The sequence below is a fragment of the Theropithecus gelada genome, chromosome 1, assembly GCF_003255815.1.
Source record: "Theropithecus gelada isolate Dixy chromosome 1, Tgel_1.0, whole genome shotgun sequence".
NCBI classification, from domain to species: Eukaryota; Metazoa; Chordata; class Mammalia; order Primates; family Cercopithecidae; genus Theropithecus; species Theropithecus gelada.
Genome location: NC_037668.1, coordinates 38,578,953 through 38,603,394, shown reverse-complemented (window position 1 = coordinate 38,603,394; position 24,442 = coordinate 38,578,953). Strand labels below are relative to the sequence as shown.

At 51.8% G+C, this 24,442-nt stretch overlaps 1 protein-coding gene across 4 annotated transcripts in view; it reads left to right on the top strand.

The window, feature by feature from the left end:
- The window catches only part of CTNNBIP1 (catenin beta interacting protein 1), a 65,483-nt gene extending 42,831 nt beyond the window's left edge, over positions 1 to 22,652 (top strand). For 2 of the 4 annotated variants that reach the window (XM_025401098.1, XM_025401108.1), the window contains one exon: positions 20,147 to 22,652. In XM_025401098.1, coding sequence (XP_025256883.1) covers positions 20,147 to 20,205 — 59 coding nt within the window. In that variant the 3' untranslated portion in view covers positions 20,206 to 22,652. The remainder of the gene's footprint in view (positions 1 to 20,146) is intronic. The other 2 variants (XM_025401076.1, XM_025401087.1) reach the window with 1 other exon arrangement.
- Positions 22,653 to 24,442: the final 1,790 nt, after the last annotated feature.

The following is a 24,442-nucleotide window of genomic DNA, read 5'->3' as shown; positions in this document are numbered from 1 at the left end:
CTCAGCAGAAGCTCAGGGAGCTCCCTGGGACAGCAGCTCACCACGCACAGCCTGCCTGGGTGTGTCTGCCCAGGTGTGCCTCCTGGATCATGCAGCAGCCTGTTCTGTGTGGCGCTGGCTTCCGCCCCATCCTGGGATCTCTTGGGTGAGGTCTCTTCTCTTCCAGGGCTAATCTGGGTTTCTAGCATGGCACCCTCTACCCTGGCTTCTGACTCATGTCAACCTGAAACCTTCAGGCTTCTGAGTCCCTGGGGACTCACCTTCCTTCCCACCTGGTCTTGGTCACTGAGTTAACCTGAATTTGAGCTGGGATGGTAAGAAAGCCTCCAGTTGAATACTCTTGGGAAAAAATCAAAATAAGAGACATCAAAATGTAGGATCATATGTCAGTATAAAAAGCAGCAATAGGCCGGGTGCCGTGGCTCATGCCTGTAATCCCAGCACTTTGGGAGGCCAAGGTGGGTGGATCATCTGAGGTCAGGAGTTCGAGACCAGCCTGGCCAGCATGGTGAAACCCCATCTATACTAAAAATACAAAATTTAGCTGGGCATAGTAGCATGCACCTGTAATTCCAGCTACTTGGGAGGCTAAGGCAGGAGAATCACTTTAACCTGGGAGGCAGGGGCTGCAGTGCGCCGAGATCTCACTACTGCATGTCCAGCCTGGGCAACAGAGCAAGACTCCATCTCAAAAAAAAAAAAAGCCAGGCGTCGTGGCAGGTGCCTGTGGTCCCAGCTGCTCAGGAAGCTGAGGCAGGAGGATGGCCATGAACCCAGGAGACGGAGCTTGCAGTGAGCTGAGATCATGCCACTGCACTCCAGCCTGGACGACAGAGCAAGACTCTGTCTCAAACAACAATAAAAAATTGTTAGGGGGATGGGACTATATAAGAAACTTTAACTTTCTGAGACACACATTTTTGTAAAACAGATATTTTAACATTGTACATTTGTTTCTTTGTCATAAGGGAAAGTTAAAATATTTTAGGAGAACTCTTTATCTTGCCTACCTGAACCAACAGTTGAGAATAAAAATGAACTCTGCCAAATTGTTGAGGAAAGTCAGTGACCCCACTTAGCTGTTGACCTTGCCCTGAAACTGCTGAGCAGTCGGAGCAAGCCGGCAGCTGTGACCAACTGTGTGGGCTGTGGAGTCTGGGCCCTTCGGGGTGGTTGGTGTCCACAGCTACTTCTTTCTCTAGAGAGAGGGCTCCTGGAGCTGAAGCTGGAGCCAGGGAGGACCCCAGGGAATTGTTGGGGAATAGGTGGTGGGAGTCATTCCCTGCTGCTGGGGCGCCCCTACCTCTGACCTGGCTGCCGGGGCCTGAGCCACACAGGAGACCTGAGTTGCAGGAGGCTCTGAGAATTCTGTGGACTGGGAGTGGAGAGGGGAGGGGTCAGCTATGCCTGGAAGCGTTTCACAAGGATAGTATTTTCTTTGCGAGCCTAACGACACCACAAACACACACAACAATAACAACAGAACTGCAGTCAACCCATTCCCATAATGAACTTACCATGTGTGGGCAGGACCCTGCATCTCTGCCTGCGCCATGTGGCCAAATGAATCTCTGTTAAAATCTCACCTGCCAACCTTCTCCATCGCAGAGCCAATCTCAGCTGATGCTGCAGGGTCCTGCTGTCAGAGGCGGAGACACTGCTTAGGTGGCAGAAGCCCTGGATTGTTGTCTCCAGGGATTGGGGCAGGATGCAGGGGCCAGAGCAGGGTGCCGGGACTGCCATGATGGACTCCAAAGGCCTGGAGCCTGCAGATAATGGCCTGCTGCGCACCTCCTGCCCACTAGGTGGCGATGTCTCTCAGCAAATGCTCCAGGCTGCTCTAAGTGTTCCCTGAGCCAGAGGAGACGCCATGTCCCCGGGGACTCCCCTAGCAGGGGGTCTGAGGCAGACCCTCCAACAGACAGCACCCGATATTGGTCCTGAGGGTCTGGCCGCCACCTTTAGCCCTGCACATGCTTCCCCTCCAGGGCTGGAGGGGTCTGGTACTTAAGGCACTGCTCTTTTCCTTGAGGCCCAGGGAGGGGGCCATAGGCACCCCTTTACCCCCCACTCTTCGATTCTTTCCTCAGTCACATTTGTTGAGTATCTGTGGGGAGCCAGGCAGGTGCTGGAGACCCTGGGGGTGGGGGCCTACCCTTAAGGCCTCACCAGTGGTTCCAGCAGAGGCCCCAGTGGCCCGCCATTTCCCAGCCTGCCTGGCCTCTGCTGGGCTGAGACCACCAATGACAGCCTCCTTTCCCTCCCTTGTCCTTCACGTCACCCCCACCAGCTGTTTTCCACTCCCTTCCCTCAGTCACACTGGCATCCTCCAGGGTTGCCTCTTCTCTTCTCCGTGTCCCACACGCACTCCTGTGACCTCAACCGACAGCATGGTCAGCTGACTGTTGGCCAGCATCACCACAACCACCCATGCCCAGCCAACATGGATTTTCCACCTGTGCTCTGCCCTGACCAATGCCCAGCAAGTATGCAGCACCTGAGGACTCAGCCTGGACTCCTCTCTTCCCCAGGAACCTGATTGATTACTGAGTCCATCGTAAGGCTCCTTGGACCTGCTTCATTCTCTCCCTCTCCTTTCGAGCCCCCTCTTGGACTGAGCCCATATTCACTCTTGTCTCACTGCTTCAGATCACTCCTATCTGGCATCTCGACTTGTCATCTTGCCCCCTCAGGTCTACCCTCTACCCCCAGACAGCTGGAGAGACTTTTGGAGGCTTAGAGTGACATTAGTGGGTCTCTACTCAACTTTTTTTTTTTTTTTGAGAAGGCGTTTTGCTCTGTCGCCCAGGCTGGAGTGCAGTGTCGGAATCTCAGCTCACTGCACCCCCCACCTTCCCAGTTCAAGTGTTTCTCCTGCCTCAGCCTCTCGAGTAGCTGGGGTTACAGGCGCCCACCACCATACTCAGTGAATTAGAGATGGAGTTTCACCATGTTGCCCGGGCTGGTCTCAAACTCCTGACCTCCGATGATCCACACACCTTGGCCTCCCAAAGTGCTGGGATTATAGGCAGGAGCCACCATGCCTGGCCTCCACCCGATTTAAAATCATTCGGTGGCTCCCCACTGCCTTGAAGATAAAATCCAGCCTGTTTAGCTTGGCGAGCAAGACCTGACCTCACACTGTAAAGGGCCGTAGTGAATGGCCGTGTTCATGCCTTTCTGCCACTGCATTTGCCTCTTGGCCATCAGGAACCAGCCTACATCCCCACCTTGCTCCCCTGCCCCCTGCAGCCTGGGCCAGGCCCTCCTGTCACATGTGCATGCACCTCAGCTGTGCTGCACCCACACTGTCTCCTAATCCATCTATTGACCAGACTCTGAGCTCCTTGAGCTTGGAACTATGGCTTCTGTCTTATTATTTGTGGGGGTGGGACCACTAAGCCCCTAGTCAGGCTTGGACAAATAAATGAACTAGGTTCTAGTCCCCAAGGGTGTCTAAGCAGACCTGGCAACCAGGGGAACTCGGCTTTGAACCAGAAGAAGTCAGTACTTCTCAGGAAGGTTGCCCGGCTGGGAAGGGGCAGCTGCAGGAATGGGGAGGGCCAGAGCTTCCTGAAGCAGGCCCTGTGGAGTGCTGAGTCCAGGCCTCTCTCATGGCCAGTGTGGCTCCCTCTAACGGCTAATGATTCTTTTTTCCCAGTTATAGAATTGTGCATAGTCATTGTAAAAAACTGGGGAATGAGAGAAAGAGCCGAAAAGTTGGAAACATTGAATCCTACTACATAGCCATAATCTCTCTTACCCTTTGTTAAGCTTCCTGTCATCCTTTCACAAACATGCATACATCGGTAGCACAAGGCCAGGACCATAAACATTTTAATACCTTAATACCCCCCCCCCTTTTTTTTTTTTTGAGATAGAATCTTGCTTGCTCTGTCGCCCAGGCTGGAGTGCAGTGGCGCAATCTCGGCTCACTGCAAACTCCACCTCCCGAGTTCACACCATTCTCCTGCCTCAGCCTCCCGAGTAGCTGGGACTACAGGTGCCCGCCATCATGCCTGGCTAATTTTTTTTTTTTTTTTTTAGTAGAGACGGGGTTTCACCTTGTTAACCAGGATGGTCTCGATCTCCTGACCTCATGATCCACCCACCTCGACCTCCCAAAGTGCTGGGATTATAGGCGTGAGCCACTGCACCTAGCTTTAATACCCATTTTTAACATGCATTTTTTACTATATTTTGCTGTGCTCTTAAATAATTTCCAAGAAAACTTTTTTTTTTTTTTTTTTGAGACGGAGTCTTACTCTGTCACCCAGGCTGGAGTGCAGTGTTGCTGTCTTGGCTCACTGCAACCTCAGCCTCACAGGTTCAAGCAATTATCTTGCCTCAGCCTCCCAAGTAACTGGGATTACAGGCGCATGCCACCATGCCCAGCTAATTTTTGTATATTTAGTAGGGATGGGGTTTCACCATGTTGGCCAGGCTGGTTTCAAACTCCTGACCTCACGTGATCTGCCCGCCTTGGCCTCCCAAGGTGCTGGGATTATAGGCATGTGATACTGCACCCAGCCCGGTCACATGCTTTTTTAAGCAGGACGGTGTTTACTTGAGGAACAGGTATGATTTGGGCGGTTAGGTATTTCAGAAAGGGGCAGAACAAACAGGGAACACCTTCTGCTGCATTTTTACCCTGGGCCCTCCACCTGTGGGTGCCTTCCGATATGCTGGTTCCCTGAAAGCTCTGGGTCTGTTCTTGCCTCAGTGCCGCACTGGGGTGGTGCCCAGCAAGTACAGTTCCAGGCCTCTGATGGCTCTTTGAAAAGGCCACCCATGGCCAGTCACCTGTAGAACTGTCATCCTCCTACAGTGCCTCAGAATAGGCCCTTGTCCAGCCAGGTACGGTGGCTCATGCCTGTAATCTCAGCACTTTGGGAGGCCGAGGCGGGCAGATCACAAGGTCAGGAGATTGAGACCATCCTGGCTAACATGGCTAACATGGTGAAACTCCGTCTCTACTAAAAATACAAAAAATTAGCTGGGCGAGGTGGTGGGCGCCTGTAGTCCCAGCTACTCAGGAGACTGAGGCAGGAGAATGGTGTGAACCTGGGAGGCGGGGGCTTGCAGTGAGCCGAGATTGCGCCATTGCACTCCAGCCTGGGTGACAGAGCGAGACTCCGTCTCGAAAAAAAAAAAAAAAGAATAGGCCCTGGTTGAGGTGTTGCTGAGAGGGACGCTGCCTAGACTTGGCTCATTTTGTCAAGGAAGCTCCTTGTTGTTTCTCTGCCTGGGGACCTCTTGGGTCCATGCCCTGGTCTGCTGCTGCCCTTGTTGTCTCTGGGAGCTGTGTGCTGGCACGGGGGCTCCCAGGCTTGTTCTGCCTCCACCTGATCACGCTCTTTCTCCAAGAGACCTTCCAGGGAAGGTTCCCCCAGCTGCAGCCAGCCAGGCTTTCACCTTTGGAAGCTGAGGCTGCTGGTTCAGGGTCTGCTGCCAGAGAGCCTAAACTAGGTCAGTTGGCTTGAGGGTTACACTGGGAACCTTGTTAAAATATCTGTGGTCACGGGTAGATCAGCAGAAACCAGGCTGTGAGCAAACAGCTTCTCCTTTCATAGAATGGCATGAGGGAGGCAGCTCTCTGCTCCCTTGACCCCCTCAGCGGCCCTGCCCTGTTTTAGGGGTGATGGCCTGATCTCCATGTTACAGCTCAGTGTGGAAAGTTCTTCCTGGAATCCCCCTCAACAGCCTTCTAGCCTCTGTTCTTTCACTTCCTTCTAGAAGCCCTCTCTGACCCCTTCCAAGTCAGTATGTGTCCTGGAGCTCCATGCCAGTCTTACGTCGGGAGCCCCTTGGGGCCAGGGTCTGGGCCGTGTTCACCATCACACACGAGTCCCCCGTCCCGCCTCTGGTGCAGTGTAGGTGTCTGCTGGATGGATGCCTGGACTGCGCCTTCCAGGGCCAGGCTGCTCGAGCAGCTCCTCCCTGGGGGCAGCTGGCTGGGCCCCTCCTTTGCACCAGCCCGGTGCTGTGCGGGTGATCTGCTGAGCTTTCTGGGTCCCCTGTCTCCCTGAGTGTGGCTTGGAGGCTTCTCCCAGGGGCTCCAGGCGGTAACAGATGCTGCACCGAAATTACAGTCAGGCCCAGGGAGAATTCTAGTCTATGGGATGGGAAGCTAATCTTTTTTAACTTTAATCAACACTTACATGAGAATTACCTGTAACCTAATAACAGAATTGAACCCAAAATCACCTATGTATTGAATTGAACAGAAATCAGCCAGGAGGATTTGGTGTATAAGTTGTGTCACTGAAAAAGGGGGAAAAAGAATCCCGAGAAAAGCGAGGAATGTGCTGAAGTGCAGGGCCAGCCGCTTACTCAGCACCTGGCTGCGGCTCCAGGGAGGGTCGCTTTGACCCCATCACCCAGCGTCATGGGTTCTGTTGTTTAGAACTGAAAACAGACGCCCGAATGGCCTCAGAGAAGTCCTTGTGTGACTCTACACTTCCCCCATCGAGCCTCAGTAAGAGGCGGGCCCTGTCAGAGAGGGGCATTGAGGGCTGCTGCATCCAACGGCTGGACAGTTCCGCTCACATCAGGCCACAGTTGCTGTGTGCTAGGCATGGTGCCACCCCACAGCACTCCCTGTGACCTCCTGGACCAGCAGAGCAGACGGGCGTGTGAACTGATGCATAAAGGGCTTTGGGCTGAGGGAGGGGAGACCACCTAGGAAGCCATAGAGAAGAGGTGCTGTTTGTATGGGGCCTTGGAGAATGCATGCGGACGTGCATGTAGAGACACTGGTGGGAAGGATGCTACAGGATTCTCCTCTAGAATGCTGGGCAAGAAGGCATGACAGCTTGGGGTTGGGCAGAGGTCAGGGGACAGTCTGTAGCACTGAGTTCTCAGAGCATGCTCTACACATTTGCACACCTCAATCACTGAGGGTGCTTGTTAAAATGCAGACTCCTGGGCCCTGCCATAGCCCCAGAATGCCTGCCAGATGAGCCTGGGAATCTGCATTTTATGCAAACTCCCAAGGTGATTCAATTCTGATGCCCACTAAAATTTGAGAATATGCAAGGATGGGGCAGGCACGGTGGCACATGCCTGTAATCCCAACACTTTGGGAGGCTGAGGTAGGAGATCACTTGAGTCCAGGCGTTTGAGACCAGCCTGGGCAACATAGTGAGACCCTGTCTGTATTGAAGGTGTATATATAAAAGAAAAAGAAAAAAAGAGAGAGAGGATATGTCAGGGTTTTAGGTGAAGAACTGGTCATCTCTGTCCCTTCTTGGCAATCAAAGCTTCCTGGTCTATGAGAGCTTATATTTTGGGGAACCAAGGAATTCGAATAAAGGGAATGACCACCTTACCTGGGAAGACGTATCACAAAGGTCATGTGTGTGTCAGGCTCAGCAGGGATGGGAGGGTGGGAACACAGTGAGATGGATTTTGGGGAGCACGTCTGGGATTGGAACAGAGCAGGGATAGAGCCCCAAGAGCAACCCTGCGGGATGTCGTTTATGATGCTTTATGCTGTAGCTGTTATCCTGTGGCTAGTTGGATTGCGGATAGATTCATCACGTTTTGCAGATGAGTAAACTGAGGCTAGATGTGCAGGGACTTCCCCCTGGGATACACAGTTAGTCAGAGTCAGACCCAGGCTGGGTATCAGCTCCAGGGTCTTGGTACTGGGGTACCACAAGGGATCCAAGCCTGGGAGGGCCTTTAGCTGCCTCCTGAGCTCTTGTTGGCTGTTCCACGAGGCCTGGTGTCTCTGCTGGGAGCTGGCTCAGCAGCTCAGCGACTCAGTGCACATCCACACAGCACTGGCTGCTGCAGTGCCACCGCCCAGCAGCCTCCTGTGCCCGTGATGATTGTCAGCCTGGAGCCCAGGAGGCCCCCCTGAGCCTGGTGCTGCTTTGGCTGCTAAGGCCCTGGTGGATCAGTGACCGCCGTCCCCATAGCAACCCGAGTGTCAAGCTGTCTCTGGGTAAAAGTCATCCCCTGGGGACTTGGGGGCATCAGAGCTGAGATGTATAGAACACCCAGCTCATAGCCCCAAGCTGCTGAAAACAGCACATGCCACCAGCAGGTCTTGGTTTGTCTGGGAGGAGGCCCAGTCCAGGTTGGTACCTAAGTTGTGTCCCCTTCAGAAATGCTTCCCTTTGGAGGAGCGTCTGGGTCCTGTTTTTCCAGGTAGCTTTTCCCTAGAGCTGGTGGTTTAGCCACTGCTGTTTTGGAAAGCCAGGTAGCAGATGCTAGTTGGTATTAATAGCAAGATTAATGAGCTCATGGGAGGAGGAAAAGGTACCACAACCAAAAACCATATGGTCAGAGAAGGGGATGAGACACAGAGTGGGCGTTGTCCTGGACACTTGGGAGCATGTGGTCGCATTCCCTCTCAGCCTGGTCTGCCATGTGTGTCAAGGATGGGCCCTGGGCTTGCCAGGTGGCATTCCCTGGACAGTTGTGAAGCACTTAGCCAAAGTTAGCTCCCTCTGCTGATGGTGACTCACAAAGGGAGCTCCCCGTATCAGCCCTGAGAATTTGCAGACCCTGAAGATTTCAGGTTACATTTCTGAGTTTTCACACCCCACATTTTTACCCTCTTTAGGAAGGAGTAAGGCTCCTGAGGAGTTCAGGAGGCCTCCAGATACCTGACCCCAGGATGTCTGACACTGTCCGGGGAAGTTCTGGCCAGCAAGGAAGGGGGGTGGTGAGGATTTCAGTAGTGGTCTTGCAGGATGGTGTGGCAGAAGCTCCCTGTCCCCAGGGCACATGGTTGTGGGGAGCTGGGCCTGGGAGAATCCTGATTCTTTTTTTTTTTTTTGAGAGATGAAGTCTTGCTCTGTTGCTCATGCCAGAATGCAGAATGCAGTGGCACGATCTCGGCTCACTGCAACCTCCGCCTCCCAGGTTCAAGTGACTCTCCTGCCTCAGCTTCCCAAGTAGCTGGTACTACAGGCTTATACCACCATGCCCAGCTAACTTTTGTTTTTTTTTTTTTTTGAGACGGAATCTCGCTCTGCCCAGGCTGGAGTGCAGTGGCCGGATCTCAGCACACTGCAAGCTCTGCCTCCCGGGTTCCCGCCATTCTCCTGCCTCAGCTTCCCGAGTAGCTGGGACTGCAGGCGCCCGCCACCTCGCCCGGCTAGTTTTTTGTATTTTTTAGTAGAGACGGGGTTTCACCGGGTTAGCCAGGATGGTCTCGATCTCCTGACCTCGTGATCCGCCCGTCTCGGCCTCCCAAAGTGCTGGGATTACAGGCTTGAGCCACCACGCCCGGCCTAACTTTTGTATTTTTTTAGTGGAGACGGGGTTTCATCATGTTGGCCAGGCTGGTCTTGAACTCCTGACCTCAGGTGATCCACCTGCCTCGGCCTCTTAAAGTGCTGGGATTACAGGCATGAGCCACCACACCCAGCCTAGAATCCTAGTTCTCAGTTGGGTGATGCAGGAATGTCCATCTGTGACTGAAGTCCCCCTTTTTCTCCAGGGACATTGTACAGGGCTGTGCCCTGCCTGATCTGCGGAGCCTGCAGGGCCTGCGGCCTTTGGGAATTTAGCCAGGCTTTTTTGTGCCCTCAATTTTGGAGGAAGGACTTGTGCTCAGGTCTGTTTTCTTTCTCCTTGGCCACCTCTGAGCACCTGTGCTGAGTTGGACTTTGCAGGATCCTGGATCTGGAGAAGTTCTGCAGGGTAGGAGGTCAGCTTGTCCCTCCCACACCTGGATGCTTTGGTGAAATGAAGGCAGGACCAAGCCCTCCTCTTGGCTGTGAAAGCAGACCCCACCATGTTGGATAGTCCAGGGAGGCACAGTGAAGGTGGAAACAGGGTCCACAGATCAGGGTCACAGGCCTTTGTCTACTACATTTCACCCATGTGGCCTGGGAATGGCTTGTTTCCAAGTTTGCAAATTAGGAGCTAGTGCAGCACTAGGCTCCGCCAAGATTTCCCCAACCAGGTCTGTGAAATGCCCTTGCTCCGTGGATTGGCCTTGGGGCTTTAGCATCTCCATGTTCCTCTTTTTCATCCACTATTGCTGACCCAGCTATAATCCTGCAGGGCCAATAGGAGCCTGCCCTGGCAGTTCAGGAAATGCATCGAGCTGCCCAGTATATTCAGGAAAGGACCTTTGAAGGACTTCAGCTTAAGAGTCTCAAATAGCAAGAGTGATTCTCAGCAGACTTTGGGAGTTGTCAGAGGCCCCCAGGAGGCTTTCTCCAAAAGCCTGAGTGAGCCAGGCCAGGCCTAGGGTGAGTGTTGGCGGGAGCAGAGCTGGTTCCAGCATGCTGGTGGGAGTTCGTCCTGAGCTCCCATTGTCTCTCTCCCGCCCCCTGGTTAGGGGCCAGCTTCCCTTTTCTAAGCTCCTGCATATTTGTCATTTTTTCTCCCCAGTCAATTGACTGGGCTCCACTAAAGGGGCAAAGCTGGCATTGAGCATGGGATGGGAGGGTCTGCTGGATGCCCTGCCCTGGTTTGGAAAGCTACGCCCTTCCCAGTGTCCTGGCCCTGGTTTCCAGGGCAGGTGAGCCAGGGGACTAGTGAGGTGTCTGGCAGGGCAGTAGGCAGAGATAGGGAGCAGGGCTCCGGGAAGATAGGAAGTGGGGACCAGGTAGGGGCAGGGGGCCAGGGCCAGGGCTCTTCTTAGGTTGACACTCTGGGTTCCATGTTGAATTATCTCCAAGGTGTCCCTGGGCTGCTTTGGTGGTGTTTTTAAGCCCTGGTTCGTAGTTCCATTCTGATGGAACTAAGACGCTAGGAGGCCAGATGAGACTTAGTGCTCTGGGTAAGTGGAGAGGTCCGTGGTTTCCTTTCTCCTTCTAGGGTGAAGTCATGGGCTTTGGATTCTGGATCTGGGTCTTCTCTCTGCCTCTGATTCACTGAGTTGCTTTGTCTCTCTGAGTTTCAGGTTCCTCATCTATAAAGATTTATCCTGTGTCCCAGGTACTTGCCCAGATACTGTAACTATGTCAGTGAACAAAACCAAGTCCCTGATCACATGAGGTGTACGTGCCAGTGGAGAAAGGAAGGTCAGCTCAATATAGAGCTCTGTGAATAGCACTGAGGGTGCCAAAGACCTCATTCACCTGAGGGATTGAGACACAAGGGTCATTTTAGAAGTTGTGTTCAGGGAGGGCCTCTATGAAGTGCAAGAACCATGAGATAAACTTGGAGAAGAGCATCAAGGCAACGAAGCGGCAGGTGCAAAGGCCCTGGGGTGCAAGGACTTGTGCTTGAAGTACAGCCAGGGGCCCATGTAGCTGGCGCAGCGAGTGGTGAGAGGTGTGTTGTAAAGGGAGGTGAAGTGGCCATCAGAGACCAGTGTGTGTGGGTCCTGCGGGCCACAGTGAGGAGATGGGCATTGGCCTTGAGTATGATGAGCAGTCTTGCAGTAGAAGCTTCTGGAGGGTTTTGAGCAAAGGCATGGTAGGAGCTGACTTAGGTTTCTAACAACTTCTCCCTGGCTGTTATGTGGAGACTGGACCATCAGGGACCAGCGAGAGGAGGTCAAGGCAAGCGGGGATTCAGGAGTCCACCCACCCCGGACCAGGGGGTGGTGGCAGAAGTGATGATGTACTCAGCATCTACCTTGTAAGTAGAGAAGTGGAGTCAATGGGATTTGCTGATGCATTGTGTGTGGAGTGTATGTGACAGAAGAATTGGGAAGACCCCAGGACTTCTGACCTGAGCAACAGGAAGGTGGAGGTGCCGTCAGCTGAGATGGGAGAGACTGTGGAGCAGGCTTGGCAGCTGCACCACCTGACACTCCCACCAGCAATGGATGAGGGTTCCAGTTGCTCCACAACCTGGCCAACACTTGTTCTCAGCTGTCTTTTTGATTCTAGTAGATGTGAAATGGTTTATCATTATGGTTTTGGGTTTTTGTTGTTGTTGTTTTTGAGACGGGATCTTGGTCTGTCACCCAGACTAGAGTGCAGTGGCGTGCTCTCAGCTCACTGCGACCTCCACCTCCCGGGTTCAAGAGATTCTCCTGCCTCATCTCCCGAGTAGCAGGGACTACAGGAGCGCACCACCATATCTGGCTAATTTTTGTATTTTTAGTAGAGACGGGGTTTCACCATGTTGGATAGGCTGGTCTCAAACTCCTGACCTCAGGTGATCTACCCGCCCTGGCCTCCCAAAGTGCAGAGATTACAGGCGTGAACCACTGTGCCTGGCTTTGTTTTTTGTTTTTTGTTTTTTGTTTTGAGACAGAGTCTCACTCTGTCACCCAGGCTGGAGTGCAGTGGCGTAATCTTGGCTCACTGCAACCTCCACCTCTTGGGTTCAAGCAATTCTTCTGTTTCTGCCTCTCAAGTAGCTGGAATTACAGCCACATGCCACTACGCCTGGCCAATTTTTGTATTTTCAGTAGAGACGAGGTTTCATGATGTTGGCCAGGCTGGTCTCAAACTCCTGACCTCAGGTGATCCAACCGCCTTGGCCTCCCAAAGTGCTGGGATTACAGGCGTGAGCCACTGTGCCCGGCCTTGTTTTTTGTTTTGAGATGGAGACTCACTCTGTTGCCCAGGTTGGAGTGCAGTGATATAATCTTGGCTCACTGCAACCTTCACCTTCTGGGTTCAAGCAATTCTCCTGCCTCAGCCTCCCGAGTAGCTGGGATTACAGGAGCACTCCACCATGCCTAGCTAATTTTTGTATTTTTGGTAGAGATGGGGTTTCGCCATGTTGGTCAAGCTGGCCTCAAACTCCTGTCCTCAGGTGATCTGCCCATCTCAGCCTCCCAAAGTGCTGGGATTACAGGTGTGGGCCATCATGCCTGGCCTTGTTGTGGTTTTGCTTTGCATTTCCGTAATGACAGATGATGTTGAGCATCTTTTCATGTATTTATTGGCCATTTATATACCTTCTTTGGAGAAATGTCTGTTGAAGTCTTTGCCTTTTTTTTTTTTTTTTTCTTTTTTTTGAGATGGAGTCTCACTCCGTCGCCCAGGCTGGAGTGCAATGGTGCAATCTCGGCTCACTACAAGCTGTACCTCCCAGGTTCACGCCATTCTCCTGCCTCAGCCTTGCGAGTAGCTGGGACTACAGGCACCCGCCACCACGCCTGGCTAATTTTTTATATTTTTAGTAGAGATGGGGTTTCACCGTGTTAGCCAGGATGGTCTCGATATCCTGACCTCATGATCTGCCCATCTCGGGCTGGGATTACGGGCGTGAGCCACCATGCCCGGCCACCCATTTTTTAATATTGGGGTTCTTGAGAGTTTTGTTTGTTTGTTTGTTTGTTTTTTGAGATGGCGTCTCACTCTGTCGCCCAGGCTGGAGTGCAGCGGCGTGATCTTGGCTCACTGCAACCTCTGCCTCCCAGGTTCAAGTGATTCTCCTGCCTCAGCCTCCTGAGTAGCTGGCACTACAGGTTTGTGCCACCGCACCCTGCTAATTTTTTATTTTTAGTAGAGACAGGGTTTCACTATGTTGGCCAGGCTGGTCTCAAACTCCTGACCTCAGGTGATCCACCCACCTCAGCCTCCCAAAGTGCTGGAATTACAGTCGTGAGCCACCGAACCCGGCCTGTTATTGAGTTTTTAAGAGTTCTTTATGGACTGGGCATGGTGGCTCACGCCTATAATCCCAACACATCGGGAGGCCAAGGTGGGTGGATTGCCTGAGGTCAGGAGTTCGAGACCAGCCTGGCCAACATGGTGAAACCGCATCTCTACTAAAAATAAAAAAATTATCCAGGCATGGTGGTGGGCGCCTGTAATCCCAGGTACTCTGGAGGCTGAGGCAGGAGAATTGCTTAAACACAGGAGGCAGAGGTTGCGGTGAGCTGAGATCGCGCCACTGCCCTCCAGCCTGGGCAACAGAACAAGACTCCCTCTAAAAAAAAAAAAAAAGAGTTTTTTAAATATATTTTGGGTAACAGTCCCTTACCAGATATGTGATTTGTCAATATTTTCTTTCATTCTGTGTTGTCTTTTCACTTTCTCGATGATGTCTTTTGAAACAGAAAAGTTTTTAATCTTGATAAAGTTCGATTTATTTTTTTCTTCTGTTGCTTGTGCTTTAGCTATCATATCTAAGAAACCATCTCCTGCCAGGTGTGGAGGCTCATGCTTGTAATCCCAGTACTTTACATGGCAGAGGCAAGAGGATGGCTTGAGCCCGGGAGTTCAAGACCAGCCTGGGCAACACAGGAAGACACCTCATTTGTCAAAACAATTTTTTCTTTTTTCTTTTTTTTTTTTTTTGAGACAGAGTCTCACTCTGTTGCCCAGACTAGAATGCAGTGGTGTGATCTCAGCTCACTGCAACCTCCAGCTCCTGGGTTCAAACAATTCTCATGCCTCAGCTTCCCAAGTAGCTGGGACTACAGGCATGCACCACCACGCCCAGCTAATTTTTTTTGTATTTTTAGTAGAGATAGGGTTTCACCATGTTGACCAGGCTGGTCTCAAACTCCTGACCTCAAGTGATCTGCCCACCTCGGCCAAAAAAAATTAATTAGCTGGGTGTAGCAGTGTGCGCTTGTGGTCCCAGCTACTCAGGAGGCTGAGGTGAGAGAATCGATTGGGTCCAGAAGGTCAAGGCTGCACAGTGAGTGCTGATTGTACCACTGCACTCTAGCCTGGGTGACAGACCAAGACCCTGTCCAAAAAAAAAAAGCATTTCCTAACCCAAGGTCGTGAAAATTTGTTTCTATATTTTCTTCCAAGATTTTTCTAACTTTATCTCTTATATATAGGTCATTTATCCATTTCAGGTTAATTTTTGTAGATGCTGCAAGGTAAGGGTCGAGTTTCATCCTGTGCATGTGAATATCCAGTTGTCCCAGCACCCATTAGTTCAGTTCTTCCCCACTGAATTGTCTTGGCACCCTTGTCAAAAATCAACTGGCCATAGTCAGAAGGTTTATTTCTGAACGCTCATTTTTGTTCCACTGATCTATGTCTGTCCTTATGCCAGTACCACCCAGTCTCATTGACGTTGCCTTTGTAGTAAGTTTTGAAATCGGGAAGTGTGAGTCAACTTGTTCTTCTTTTTCAAGGTGGTGTTGGATATTCTGGGTCCCTTGCCTTTCCATATGAATGTTAGGATCAATTTGTCAATTTCTACAAAAAAGGCAGTTTTTAAAAACTCCCCAAGAAAGGGATTTTGATAGGGATCATGTATTGAATTTTATTCAGTAATGTTGTGTACTGTTCAAAGCACAAAAATTTGCACTTTGTTAAATTTGTTCCTGTTTTATTATTATTAATGCAATTATAAGTGGAATCATTTTCTTAATTTTACTTTCAGATTGTTCATTGCTAGTGTATAAAAATACAATTGATTTTTGTAGATTGACCTTGTATCCTATACCTTTAACTTGTTTATTAGTTCTAATAGTTTTTTAGTGGGCCAGGTGCAGTGGCTCAAGCCTGTAATCCCAGCACTTTGGGAGGCCAAGGTGGGTGGATCACTTGAGCTCAGGAGCTCGAGACCAACCTGGACAACATGGCAAAACCCCATCTCTACAAAAAATATAAAAATTAGCCAGATGTGGTGGCATGCGCTTATAGTCCCAGCTACTCGGGAGGTTGAAGTGGGAGGATTTCTTGAGCCTGGGAGGCGGAGATTGCAGTGAGCCAAGATTATGCCACTGTACTCTGGCCTGGGTGACAGAGTGAGACCCTGTCTCAAAAAAAAAAAATTTTTTTTAGTGGATTCCTTATGATTTTCTATATATAAGATCATGTCATCTACAAATAGAGATAGTTTTACTTTTTCCTTTCCAATCTGGATGGCTTTTATCTTTTTTTCTTAGCTTTCCTAACCTGGAATGAACCTTCAAGACAATATTGAATAAGAACAGTGAAAGCGGACATCCTTTTCTTGTTCATAATCTTGGTAGGGGAGAGCTTTCACCACAAATATGATAAGAGCTGTGGGATTTTCATAGATGACCTTTATCAGATTGAAGATATTCTCTTCTATTCTAGTTTGTTGAGTGGTTTTTTGTTTTGTTTTGTTTTGTTTTTTCTTTTTTTTTTTTTTTTTTTTGAGACAGAGTCTGGCTCTGTTGCCCAGGCTGGAGTGCAGTGGCTGGATCTCAGCTCACTGCAAGCCCCGCCTCCCGGGTTCATGCCATTCTCCTGCCTCAGCCTCCCGAGTAGCTGGGACTACAGGCGCCTGCCACCTCGCCCGGCTAATTTTTTTGTATTTTAGTAGAGACGGGGTTTCACCGTGTTAGCCAGGATGGTCTCGATCTCCTGAACTCGTGATCCGCCCGTCTCGGCCTCCCAAAGTGCTGGGATTACAGGCTTGAGCCACCGCGCCCGGCCTGTTTTGTTTTTTCATACAGAGTTTCGCTCTTGTTGCCCAGACTGGAGTACAATGGCGCGATCTCCTCTCACTGCAACCTCCGCCTCCCAGGTTCAAGCAATTCTCCTGCCTCAGCCTTCCTGAGTAGCTGGGATTATAGGCATGCACCACCATGCCTGGCTAATTTTGTATTTTTAGTAGAGATGGGGTTTCACCATGTTGGTCAGGCTGGTCTCAAACTCTTGACCTCAGGTGATCCACCCACCTCTGCCTCCCAAAGTGCTGGGATTACAGGCATGAGCCACCACACCCAGCCTTGAGTGGTTTTATTATGTTGGATTTCATCAGCTGCTTTTCCTGTATGGTTTTTGTCCTTTATTCTATTGATACAGTGTTTTACAGTCATTGATTTTCAGATGTTAAACCAACCTTGCATTCCTGGGATAAATCTCACCTGGTCAGGGTATAGAATCCTTTTTATATGTTGTTGTATTCAGTTTGCTAGCATTTTGTTGGGCATGTTTGCATCTATATTCATGTGAGATACTCATCTGTAGTTCTCTTTTCTTCTGACACTGTCATCGGGTTTTGGCTATCCTTATCTTTTAATGTGTTAGAATGTGGAACAGGAGAGACAGATCAACCTCTCCCCTCCTACGCTCACCTGCATCTAGTGGGAAGGGACAAATAGAAGTTCTGAGCTCAAGTTCAGACAGTGTCAGCAGAGGTACCAAGAGGGAAGACAGAGCTTCATCTGTAAAACAGGATAGGAAACCCAGCTGGCAGCCTGGAGGTAGTGGGCTGGCCTGCTGCCTTCTTTGCAGTACATCTAGACAGTGAGAATACCTGAGGGAGCTGCCATATGCTGGCCTTCAAAGGAAAGACTGTAGCACTTGACCTCTGAGGTCCCTCCTGGCTCTAAAACTCCAGCTCTGAGGGATGGAGTCATGATCGTAATGTAACAGCTCACCCTCCCTATTCGCTTACTGGCCCAAATTTCATAGAGAAGAGGAAAGGGGGACCAGTGTCCTCAGCTAGAAGCCTGTCAGGTTCATGGCCAGACCTTATTGAATGACAAATACCTGGCCGACCAGTGACAAGGATAGGTCAGAGAATGTTCTGGAAGAACTGAGAGCCTGCCTTCTTTTTGGTCCCAAAGGAAAGCAGATCCTTGTGGTAGAGCCTGGAAAACATCCTTAAGGAACAGAAGAGAGCACAGACAGGCCGCAGCTCTGCAGGCCTTTTCCTCTCTGCAGGGCTCCAGCAGCACAGTGGGAGGCTCTATAAATGCCGCCAGGGAAGAGGGTGGCAGCTGGCAGTGTGGGAAGGGTAGGACTCTTGCAAATCCTTTACTTCAATTGTCTTGTTAAATAGCCATCAGAGTCCCTGTGTGACCTGGAGAAGATTACTTCCTTCGCACCCTCAGAGCACAGGACAGGCACACACACTGGGAAGGCTGTGGAGTCAGGAGTCCTGGTCCCTAGGTCTGGGCTCCTCCGAGGAGCTAATGGCCCATTCCCTCTATAGACGCACCATTCCCTCCTGGGGCATCCCGTGCTACTTTTGCACCTGCAGCTCACTAAGAGGCCCAAGGTCCCTGAGCGAAAGCCCACGAGGCAGGCAGGGAGAGGAGCGAGCGGGCTGCCACCATCACTGCAACTAAGGCATCTTCTGCTGACAACTCCCCTTTCACAGACTTCTGCCAGCCCCCTTCTGATTAGCAAGCTGGGCAAGCAGCACTCAGGAAAAGTCGGCATCTGTTAGGTAACCAACTCAGCTGCCATGCAGGGGATGATGTAATCTTGGATTCTGTGGTTGCTAGGAAAATTCTGCCTGCAGTGATATTGCGTGGTCCTAGGGCTCAGGCGAAAACAGAATGTTCCCGAGAAGACAGGGGAAGGATTCACAGGGCTTCCCAAATGAGGGAGCCCCATCCCAGGAAGCCAGACGACTCGTGCCCTCTTCTAGATGCTGATTTCCCTTCTGAGCAATGGAGGTTGTGCTGGTAAAGCCAGAACCCCATGAAGGCAGGCTGGCGGTGGGAGGTGACAAGGCTTATTCCCTTAGCAGCACCTTGGTGCTCTAGTGCCAGGTAGAAGGTGTGTCTTGTCATTGCATCTTTGTATTTGGGCCCTCCGTCTCTGGCCTCCCGATGACTGGGTGCGTCCTCCCTCTCTTGGTAGAGCAGTTGGAAGGAGGTCATCACATGCTGGCTGTGGGGGAGACCTGGCTCACTGAGTGGGGGCCAGCTCACTCTGCCACTCCATTTCACACGCCAGGAGCCTCACTTCACACCCCCCACACTGGCCCACCCTCGGGTGGCCTTTCCTGTCTCTCCTGTTCCGATCCACCCCCTCCCAGCGAGAATGCCTGCAGTAGTACAGACAAGATGTCAGAAAGACAACGGGCAGCCAGACTGGTACTTTTTGGGGCAAAGTGAAGATCTGCCCTTTTACAAAGGGGGCGAGAGTAGCAGGACCAGATCAGGGAGTCAGGGTGGGACCCTGCAGATCACCTTCTGGCCCACAGCCCCTCCCCAGCCATATCAGCCCCTTCCTCCCCAGGCAGTTGTGGGTGTCGGCAGCGGGTCAGCATTTCGAGCTTTGCCCTCCTGCCACTGCCTATTCTGGCCGCTCATCAGAACCTGTCCTCTGGAAAACAAAACAAAAGAAGTGATTTCACAAGTGCCTGGGCCAGAATCTCAAATTCAGGATTAAGAAAAAGAAAGATGGCCGGGCGTGGCGGCTCACGCCTGTAATCCCTGCACTTTGGGAGGCCGAGGTGGGTGGATCATGAGGTCATGAGTTCGAGACCATCCTGGCTAACACGGTGAAACCCCGTCTCTACTAAAACTACAAAAAAAATGTAGTCCCAGCTACTCGGGAGGCTGAGGCAGGAGAATGGCGTGAACCTGGGAGGCAGAGCTTGCAGTGAGCCGAGATCGCGCCACTGCACTCCAGCCTGGGTGACAGAGCAAGACTCCGTCTCAAAAAAAAAAAAAAAAAAGAAAGAAAAGAAAAGAAAGGAAGAAAAAGAAAGATTGTCAGGGCACAGTGACTCACGCCTATAATCCCAGCACTTTGGGAGGCCAAAGTGGGTGGATCATAGGTCAGGAGTTTTGAGAACAGCCTGACCAACATGGTGAAACCCTGTCTCTACTAAAAATACAAAAAAATTAGCCAGGTGTGGTGGCCCGTGCCTGTAATCCCAGCTGCTCAGGAGGCTGAGGCAGGAGAATCGCTTGAACCCGGGAGGCAGAGGTTGCAGTGAGCCGAGATTACGCCACTGTACTCCAGCCTGGGCGACAGAGCGAGACTCCATTTCAAAAAAAAAAAAAAGAAAAAGAAGGATTGTGGGCATATCTGTCTCAGTCAGAGCCAGGTGGACAGGAGGCTGGACATGGGCCCGACCATGCTCCCTGGAAGAAGTGTTGGGTTTGGGTGAAGGCGAAGCTGCTGCAAAGAGGAATGGCTATTTAAAACTACAGTGAGCCAGACCCTCTGAAGGCATCAAGACGTGAGTCTTGAGAAGAAAGAGGGAGGTTCCCAGGGGCCACCCCGCCTCCAGCTTTGGTAACTCAGGAGCAAGGGCTGTGAGCAGAGCTGAGCCCTGCTCCAGGTCACCTGGGGCCTCATCATGGCTCACCTGTCAGCTGTGTAGCCTTGAGCAAGCCTCTGAGTCTCACCCTGGCAGCCCTGCCTTGTAGCCCTACAGCAGGGTTGCAGGCCTTGTCCCCAGCCAGGCTTCAGGGAAGCCCAGAGGGGAGGAAGACTTCCTCGGACGCACTTTGTCCTCGGAAAGTGCCGCAATCCTGGTGGACGGGAGCTCCAGCTTGGCCACAGCCTCCTTGCTTGTCCTGCTCATAAGCCAATGCTGGAAGCCCCATCAGCGATCCTTGTCCCCTTATCTGCAGGTGCAGAGGACGTGGTGATGGCGTTTTCCAGGTCGGAGACAGAAGACCGAAGGCAGTAGCTGCAAAGCCCTTGGAACACCCTGGATGCTGTTGAGGGCCAAGAGATCTGTGTGGCTCCTGGGCCGGCTGAGTGGCAGCAGACCCCCTTGCCCCACCTCCCACTTCCCCTACCCAACCCTGCCCTGCCCCATCCCACCTCACAGCTACTCAGTGGGGCTGGCATCAAGGGAGACACCAGTGGTGCGTTTATGATTGGCTTAAAGGGATGGACTTGTGATTGGCTGCAGGAAGAAACTTTTTTATTTTTTAAATCTTGACCAACAGAAACCTTTTATTTTTATTTCTGACTCTTATTTTTTAAAAAATTTGCGCCTCGGTATCTGGCTTCCCTGGAAGCTCTCCGAGCTCTGGTGCTTTAGTTAGGTTATTTTTTAGAAATGTGAAGAGGTCTGATTGGCTGCTTAAACTGGAAAGGGACTGTGATTGGCTGGTTAATGGGAAACGGTTTTTTCTTTGATTGGCTGCAGGTGTTCTGCTGATATCAACGGCTTCCCTATTTTGAATGCAGAAAACAGGGTCTGGGACATTAGTCGTTATATTTGACTTGAAAAGAAACCAAGTGCGCTTTGCAATATTTATTACACAAAGAACTTGCTGCTGCCTTCACATTTGGGGTTTGTGTTTGATTGGCTTTCGGTGCATGTGTTTGGTTTCCCATTGGTTCACCCGTGACTCCTGTTGCCATGGATTCACCCCCCTCTGCTGCCGGCTCTGGGCCTGAGGGTCCACCTGGAGAGTACATTTGCTTTAATGAGTGCACCTGCCTCCACCAGCAAGGTGATCCCAAGGACCCTGAGCAGCTGGAAAGTTGGGCCCCCGAGGAGCTTTGTGTCGTCTTGAACCCAACAGCCCAGAGCCTAGAGGTAACCGTTAGTCGGGGTTTATGTGCATTGCCTGCATGAGCTGGCAACCAGCCAGCGTCCCTTGGTGAGAAAGGGATTGCCGAGCACCGTCCAGGCCCCGCCAGCCGGGCCGGGCCCAGCAGAGGCGCACTACCCAGCTCTGCCCTCTTGGCCATCCCTCTGTGTACCACTTCCTGAGGCCTCATTCTGGGGGTTCTGTTGGAAAGGGGAGGAGCTTCTCCCAGTGTGAGACCCCAAAAGGCTCTGGAGGTCATCTAGCAGAGGTCTCTGCTTGGGAGCCCAGAACCCATGTAAAAGCCCCAGCTTGGCTCACAAGGCCCAGGAGACCTCCAGCTCTAAACACCAACCCCTGACCTACCCCAGCCAGGCTCCCACCTGTCTGCTGCCAGCGCAATACGTCCTGGCCAGCACTGGAGTTCTCTCATTGGAGGCCCGTGCCCTCCACTCCACTGCCTTTGGAAGGGTCTCTCTCCACGTCAGCCTGGAAGGGACAGTGTCATTTGTTTATGAAGTGCCACTGGGACATCTGGCTGGGCCTTCACCAAGCAAGTCCCTTCGACCGACCCTTAAGCCAAACTCAGGCCCAGAATTGGCAAACTCAGTTCAGAATGGCAGTCCTGGAGGTGGGGGGTGAGGGGCAGGTCTAGTGTTCCTGCAGGAACCCTAAGTCCTCCCACCTGCCACCGCCTTCCCTGGGACGGGGGTGGTCCTCCTAGCTCCCTGGATCACTGGCAGGTGTGGGATCTGGGGAGAGGGGATGGAGAAAGATACAGTCCTCAGGAAGGGGGCCGCCACCCTCCCCTACGCTGGTAGATGCTGAGGCCCCTAGGTGCCCAGAGCCAGGGGCACCGTCTCAGAACCAAATCTTTCCCCTTTCTTGGGGCTTGGGGCTCGGGCCATAGGGGCTCCTGAGTGTCATGAAGTGCACAGGAACCAAATGACTGAGCCCTGGAGAGCCCCATGGTCAGTGGGTGGTTCACGCTGTGCTCTGGCACCATCAGCCTGTCCCAGATCGAGCTTCAGGCTAAGACCCTGTGTCCTCCACCATGCACTCACCCCTAGCCCTGGTTAGCTGACAGTCAGCTGTGGGGAACACAGCTACAACCCTACCCTGGCAGGGACCTGAGAGCATCTTCTCAGGAGGGGCAGCGCATGTGTGCATGTGCTGTGCGAGTGAGCACACCCGTGTTCTCACTCAGATATACACGTGCACACACACGCACTCTCCCAGCTCAGTGGCCTGGAGGTCTGACTGAGGCCCTGGGGAAAGGTGAGTTCTTTCATCTCCCTCCTCCAGGTCGTCGTGCCTGGAGTCAGGTGTCAAGGCCACACTGCTGGCTGCCCCCTTTTTGTACCTGTAGCTCCTATAAAGGGCCCACACCTGGTGGATACCTGGTTGAGTGTGTGGTCTCTGCCCCAGCCTGTCCTTGTCACAATCACAGGCCTTGCTTTTGTAACAACGACGACCCCGGCCTGTCTCATCTTCTGAAGAGGAAAAGTCAAAGTGTTGCTGTGGCTTCATATTTCAACTAAAAATATATCTGTTGGAGAAAGAAATTAACAATAAAGAATTTTCATAGGTTGGTGTGTGAGCTGAGCTGGTTTCTCCCTCGGAATCAGGCGCTCTGACTGATTTCCCTACATCACGTGGGCTCTGCTGCTGCGGGGCCCCTCCTTCCCAGGGAGGCACAGCCAGGAAGGACAACACCAAGTTTGAGAAGTGTCTGTGACCTGAGTTGAGCTCAGGGTTTGGAAGAATTTCTAGATGTACCCAGCCCAGCTCGAGGGTCCTTAGGAAGGTTGAACCTCCTTTTTGACCTGGAGATTTTAAACATCATTCCAGATTCAACTGAGACCAGTAAACTTCAGAGGCAGCCTCATCCTTCCACACCTATGAAAAGACACTAAGCACTCCATCAGGGTGTGGGGATCCCGCCATCCTAGGCACCGCAACATCCTGATGTGATGGCACCGGTCTTAGAATGCTTGTTACAGACACCCAGACAGAGTATCTGTCCCTTCCACCATCCCAGAAGTGGAAGATGTATTGGTTTTCAGCTGGATGTACAAGTTTGGAAGCTGAAATCATTTCTGCTTCAAGAATTTTTGCTTCGGAAGCATTTTCTAGAAATTTTCATTTCCACCCTTCATAAACTCATTTTTGGGTCTTTTTTTTTTTTTTTTTTTTCCCCTCTTTACATGGTCTCACTGTTTCTATTTCCTTTTCAAAGAATTTCACTGGGTCCTAGAGGCTATGAAGTTTACAGAATATGAGTACAATGGCACAACCAACATCATTAAATCTTTGTGTTTGGGGAGATATTGGGTCTTTTAGCCGCCCATGCAGTAGCCAGATGCGCAAGCCCCTCTGAAACATTTCCAAAAATACTTTGTCCAGGCTTTGCTTGAATACTGTCTAGAGTTGGGGAGCTCACTACCTCACAAGTTAGTCCAGAGCATAACCTATAAGCATAATCATGTAACCTATGCTTATCCTTATGTTGAGTTGATCTATCTTTTTCTGTAACTTCTTGTCCAGAAAGGAGTTTGTAGTCATTGAGAGAAAGACAAATAAAGATCGCTGTGTTAACCAGAAGTTACGTAGAGACACACATCCAAGGGCTCATGCAGAATCCACCCCCTGCCCAGCACTCTGAGTGGCACCGTCAGCCTTGTAGTTAATCAGCTCTTCTAAGCTGAGCCACTGAGTAGATCAAGGGACTGACCGGCTGGCCGTGGTCCCACCTGCCCAGCCCCCAGCAGAGAGCTTGGAAACCGGAGCCAAGCGGGATCGTCCTCCCGGTGCTGTGTAACCTGTCTAAGCTGCCTAAACTGTCATGGGAAGTAGGCCACATAAATGAGTCAGGGACACTGCAACAGGCAAAGGAAAAACACTGGGGACAGCCTTGGGTCTTTCAGGCTCCCTCAGCCCACAAAGCAGGCAACCTCCTGGGTCACCTTCCCAGGTACAGGATGGGGTAACGACCCCAACAGGCAGTGTTGGGACTGCTGTGGCAAGAGACAGCAGGGGGCCAGGCTGAGCCTGGGGGGAAGGAGGCAGAGCTGCCAGAGACAGCAGAGGGCCAGGCTGAGCCTGGTGTGGGGGAGGCAGAGTGACCAGAGACAGCAGGGGGCCAGGGTGAGCCTGGGGTGGGGGAGGCAGAGTGACCAGAGACAGCAGGGGGCCAGGGTGAGCCTGGTGTGGGGGAGGCAGAGTGGCCAGAGACAGCAGGGGGCCAGGGTGAGCCTGGGGTGGGGAGGCTGAGGACTGTGCCTCTTGGTGTTTCCCAGGCCTAGGGGGCAGGCTGTTGAGAATGAATGAAGCGCTTCTTCTCCCCATCCCTGCAGGTGAATACCAGCACTGAGAATCCAG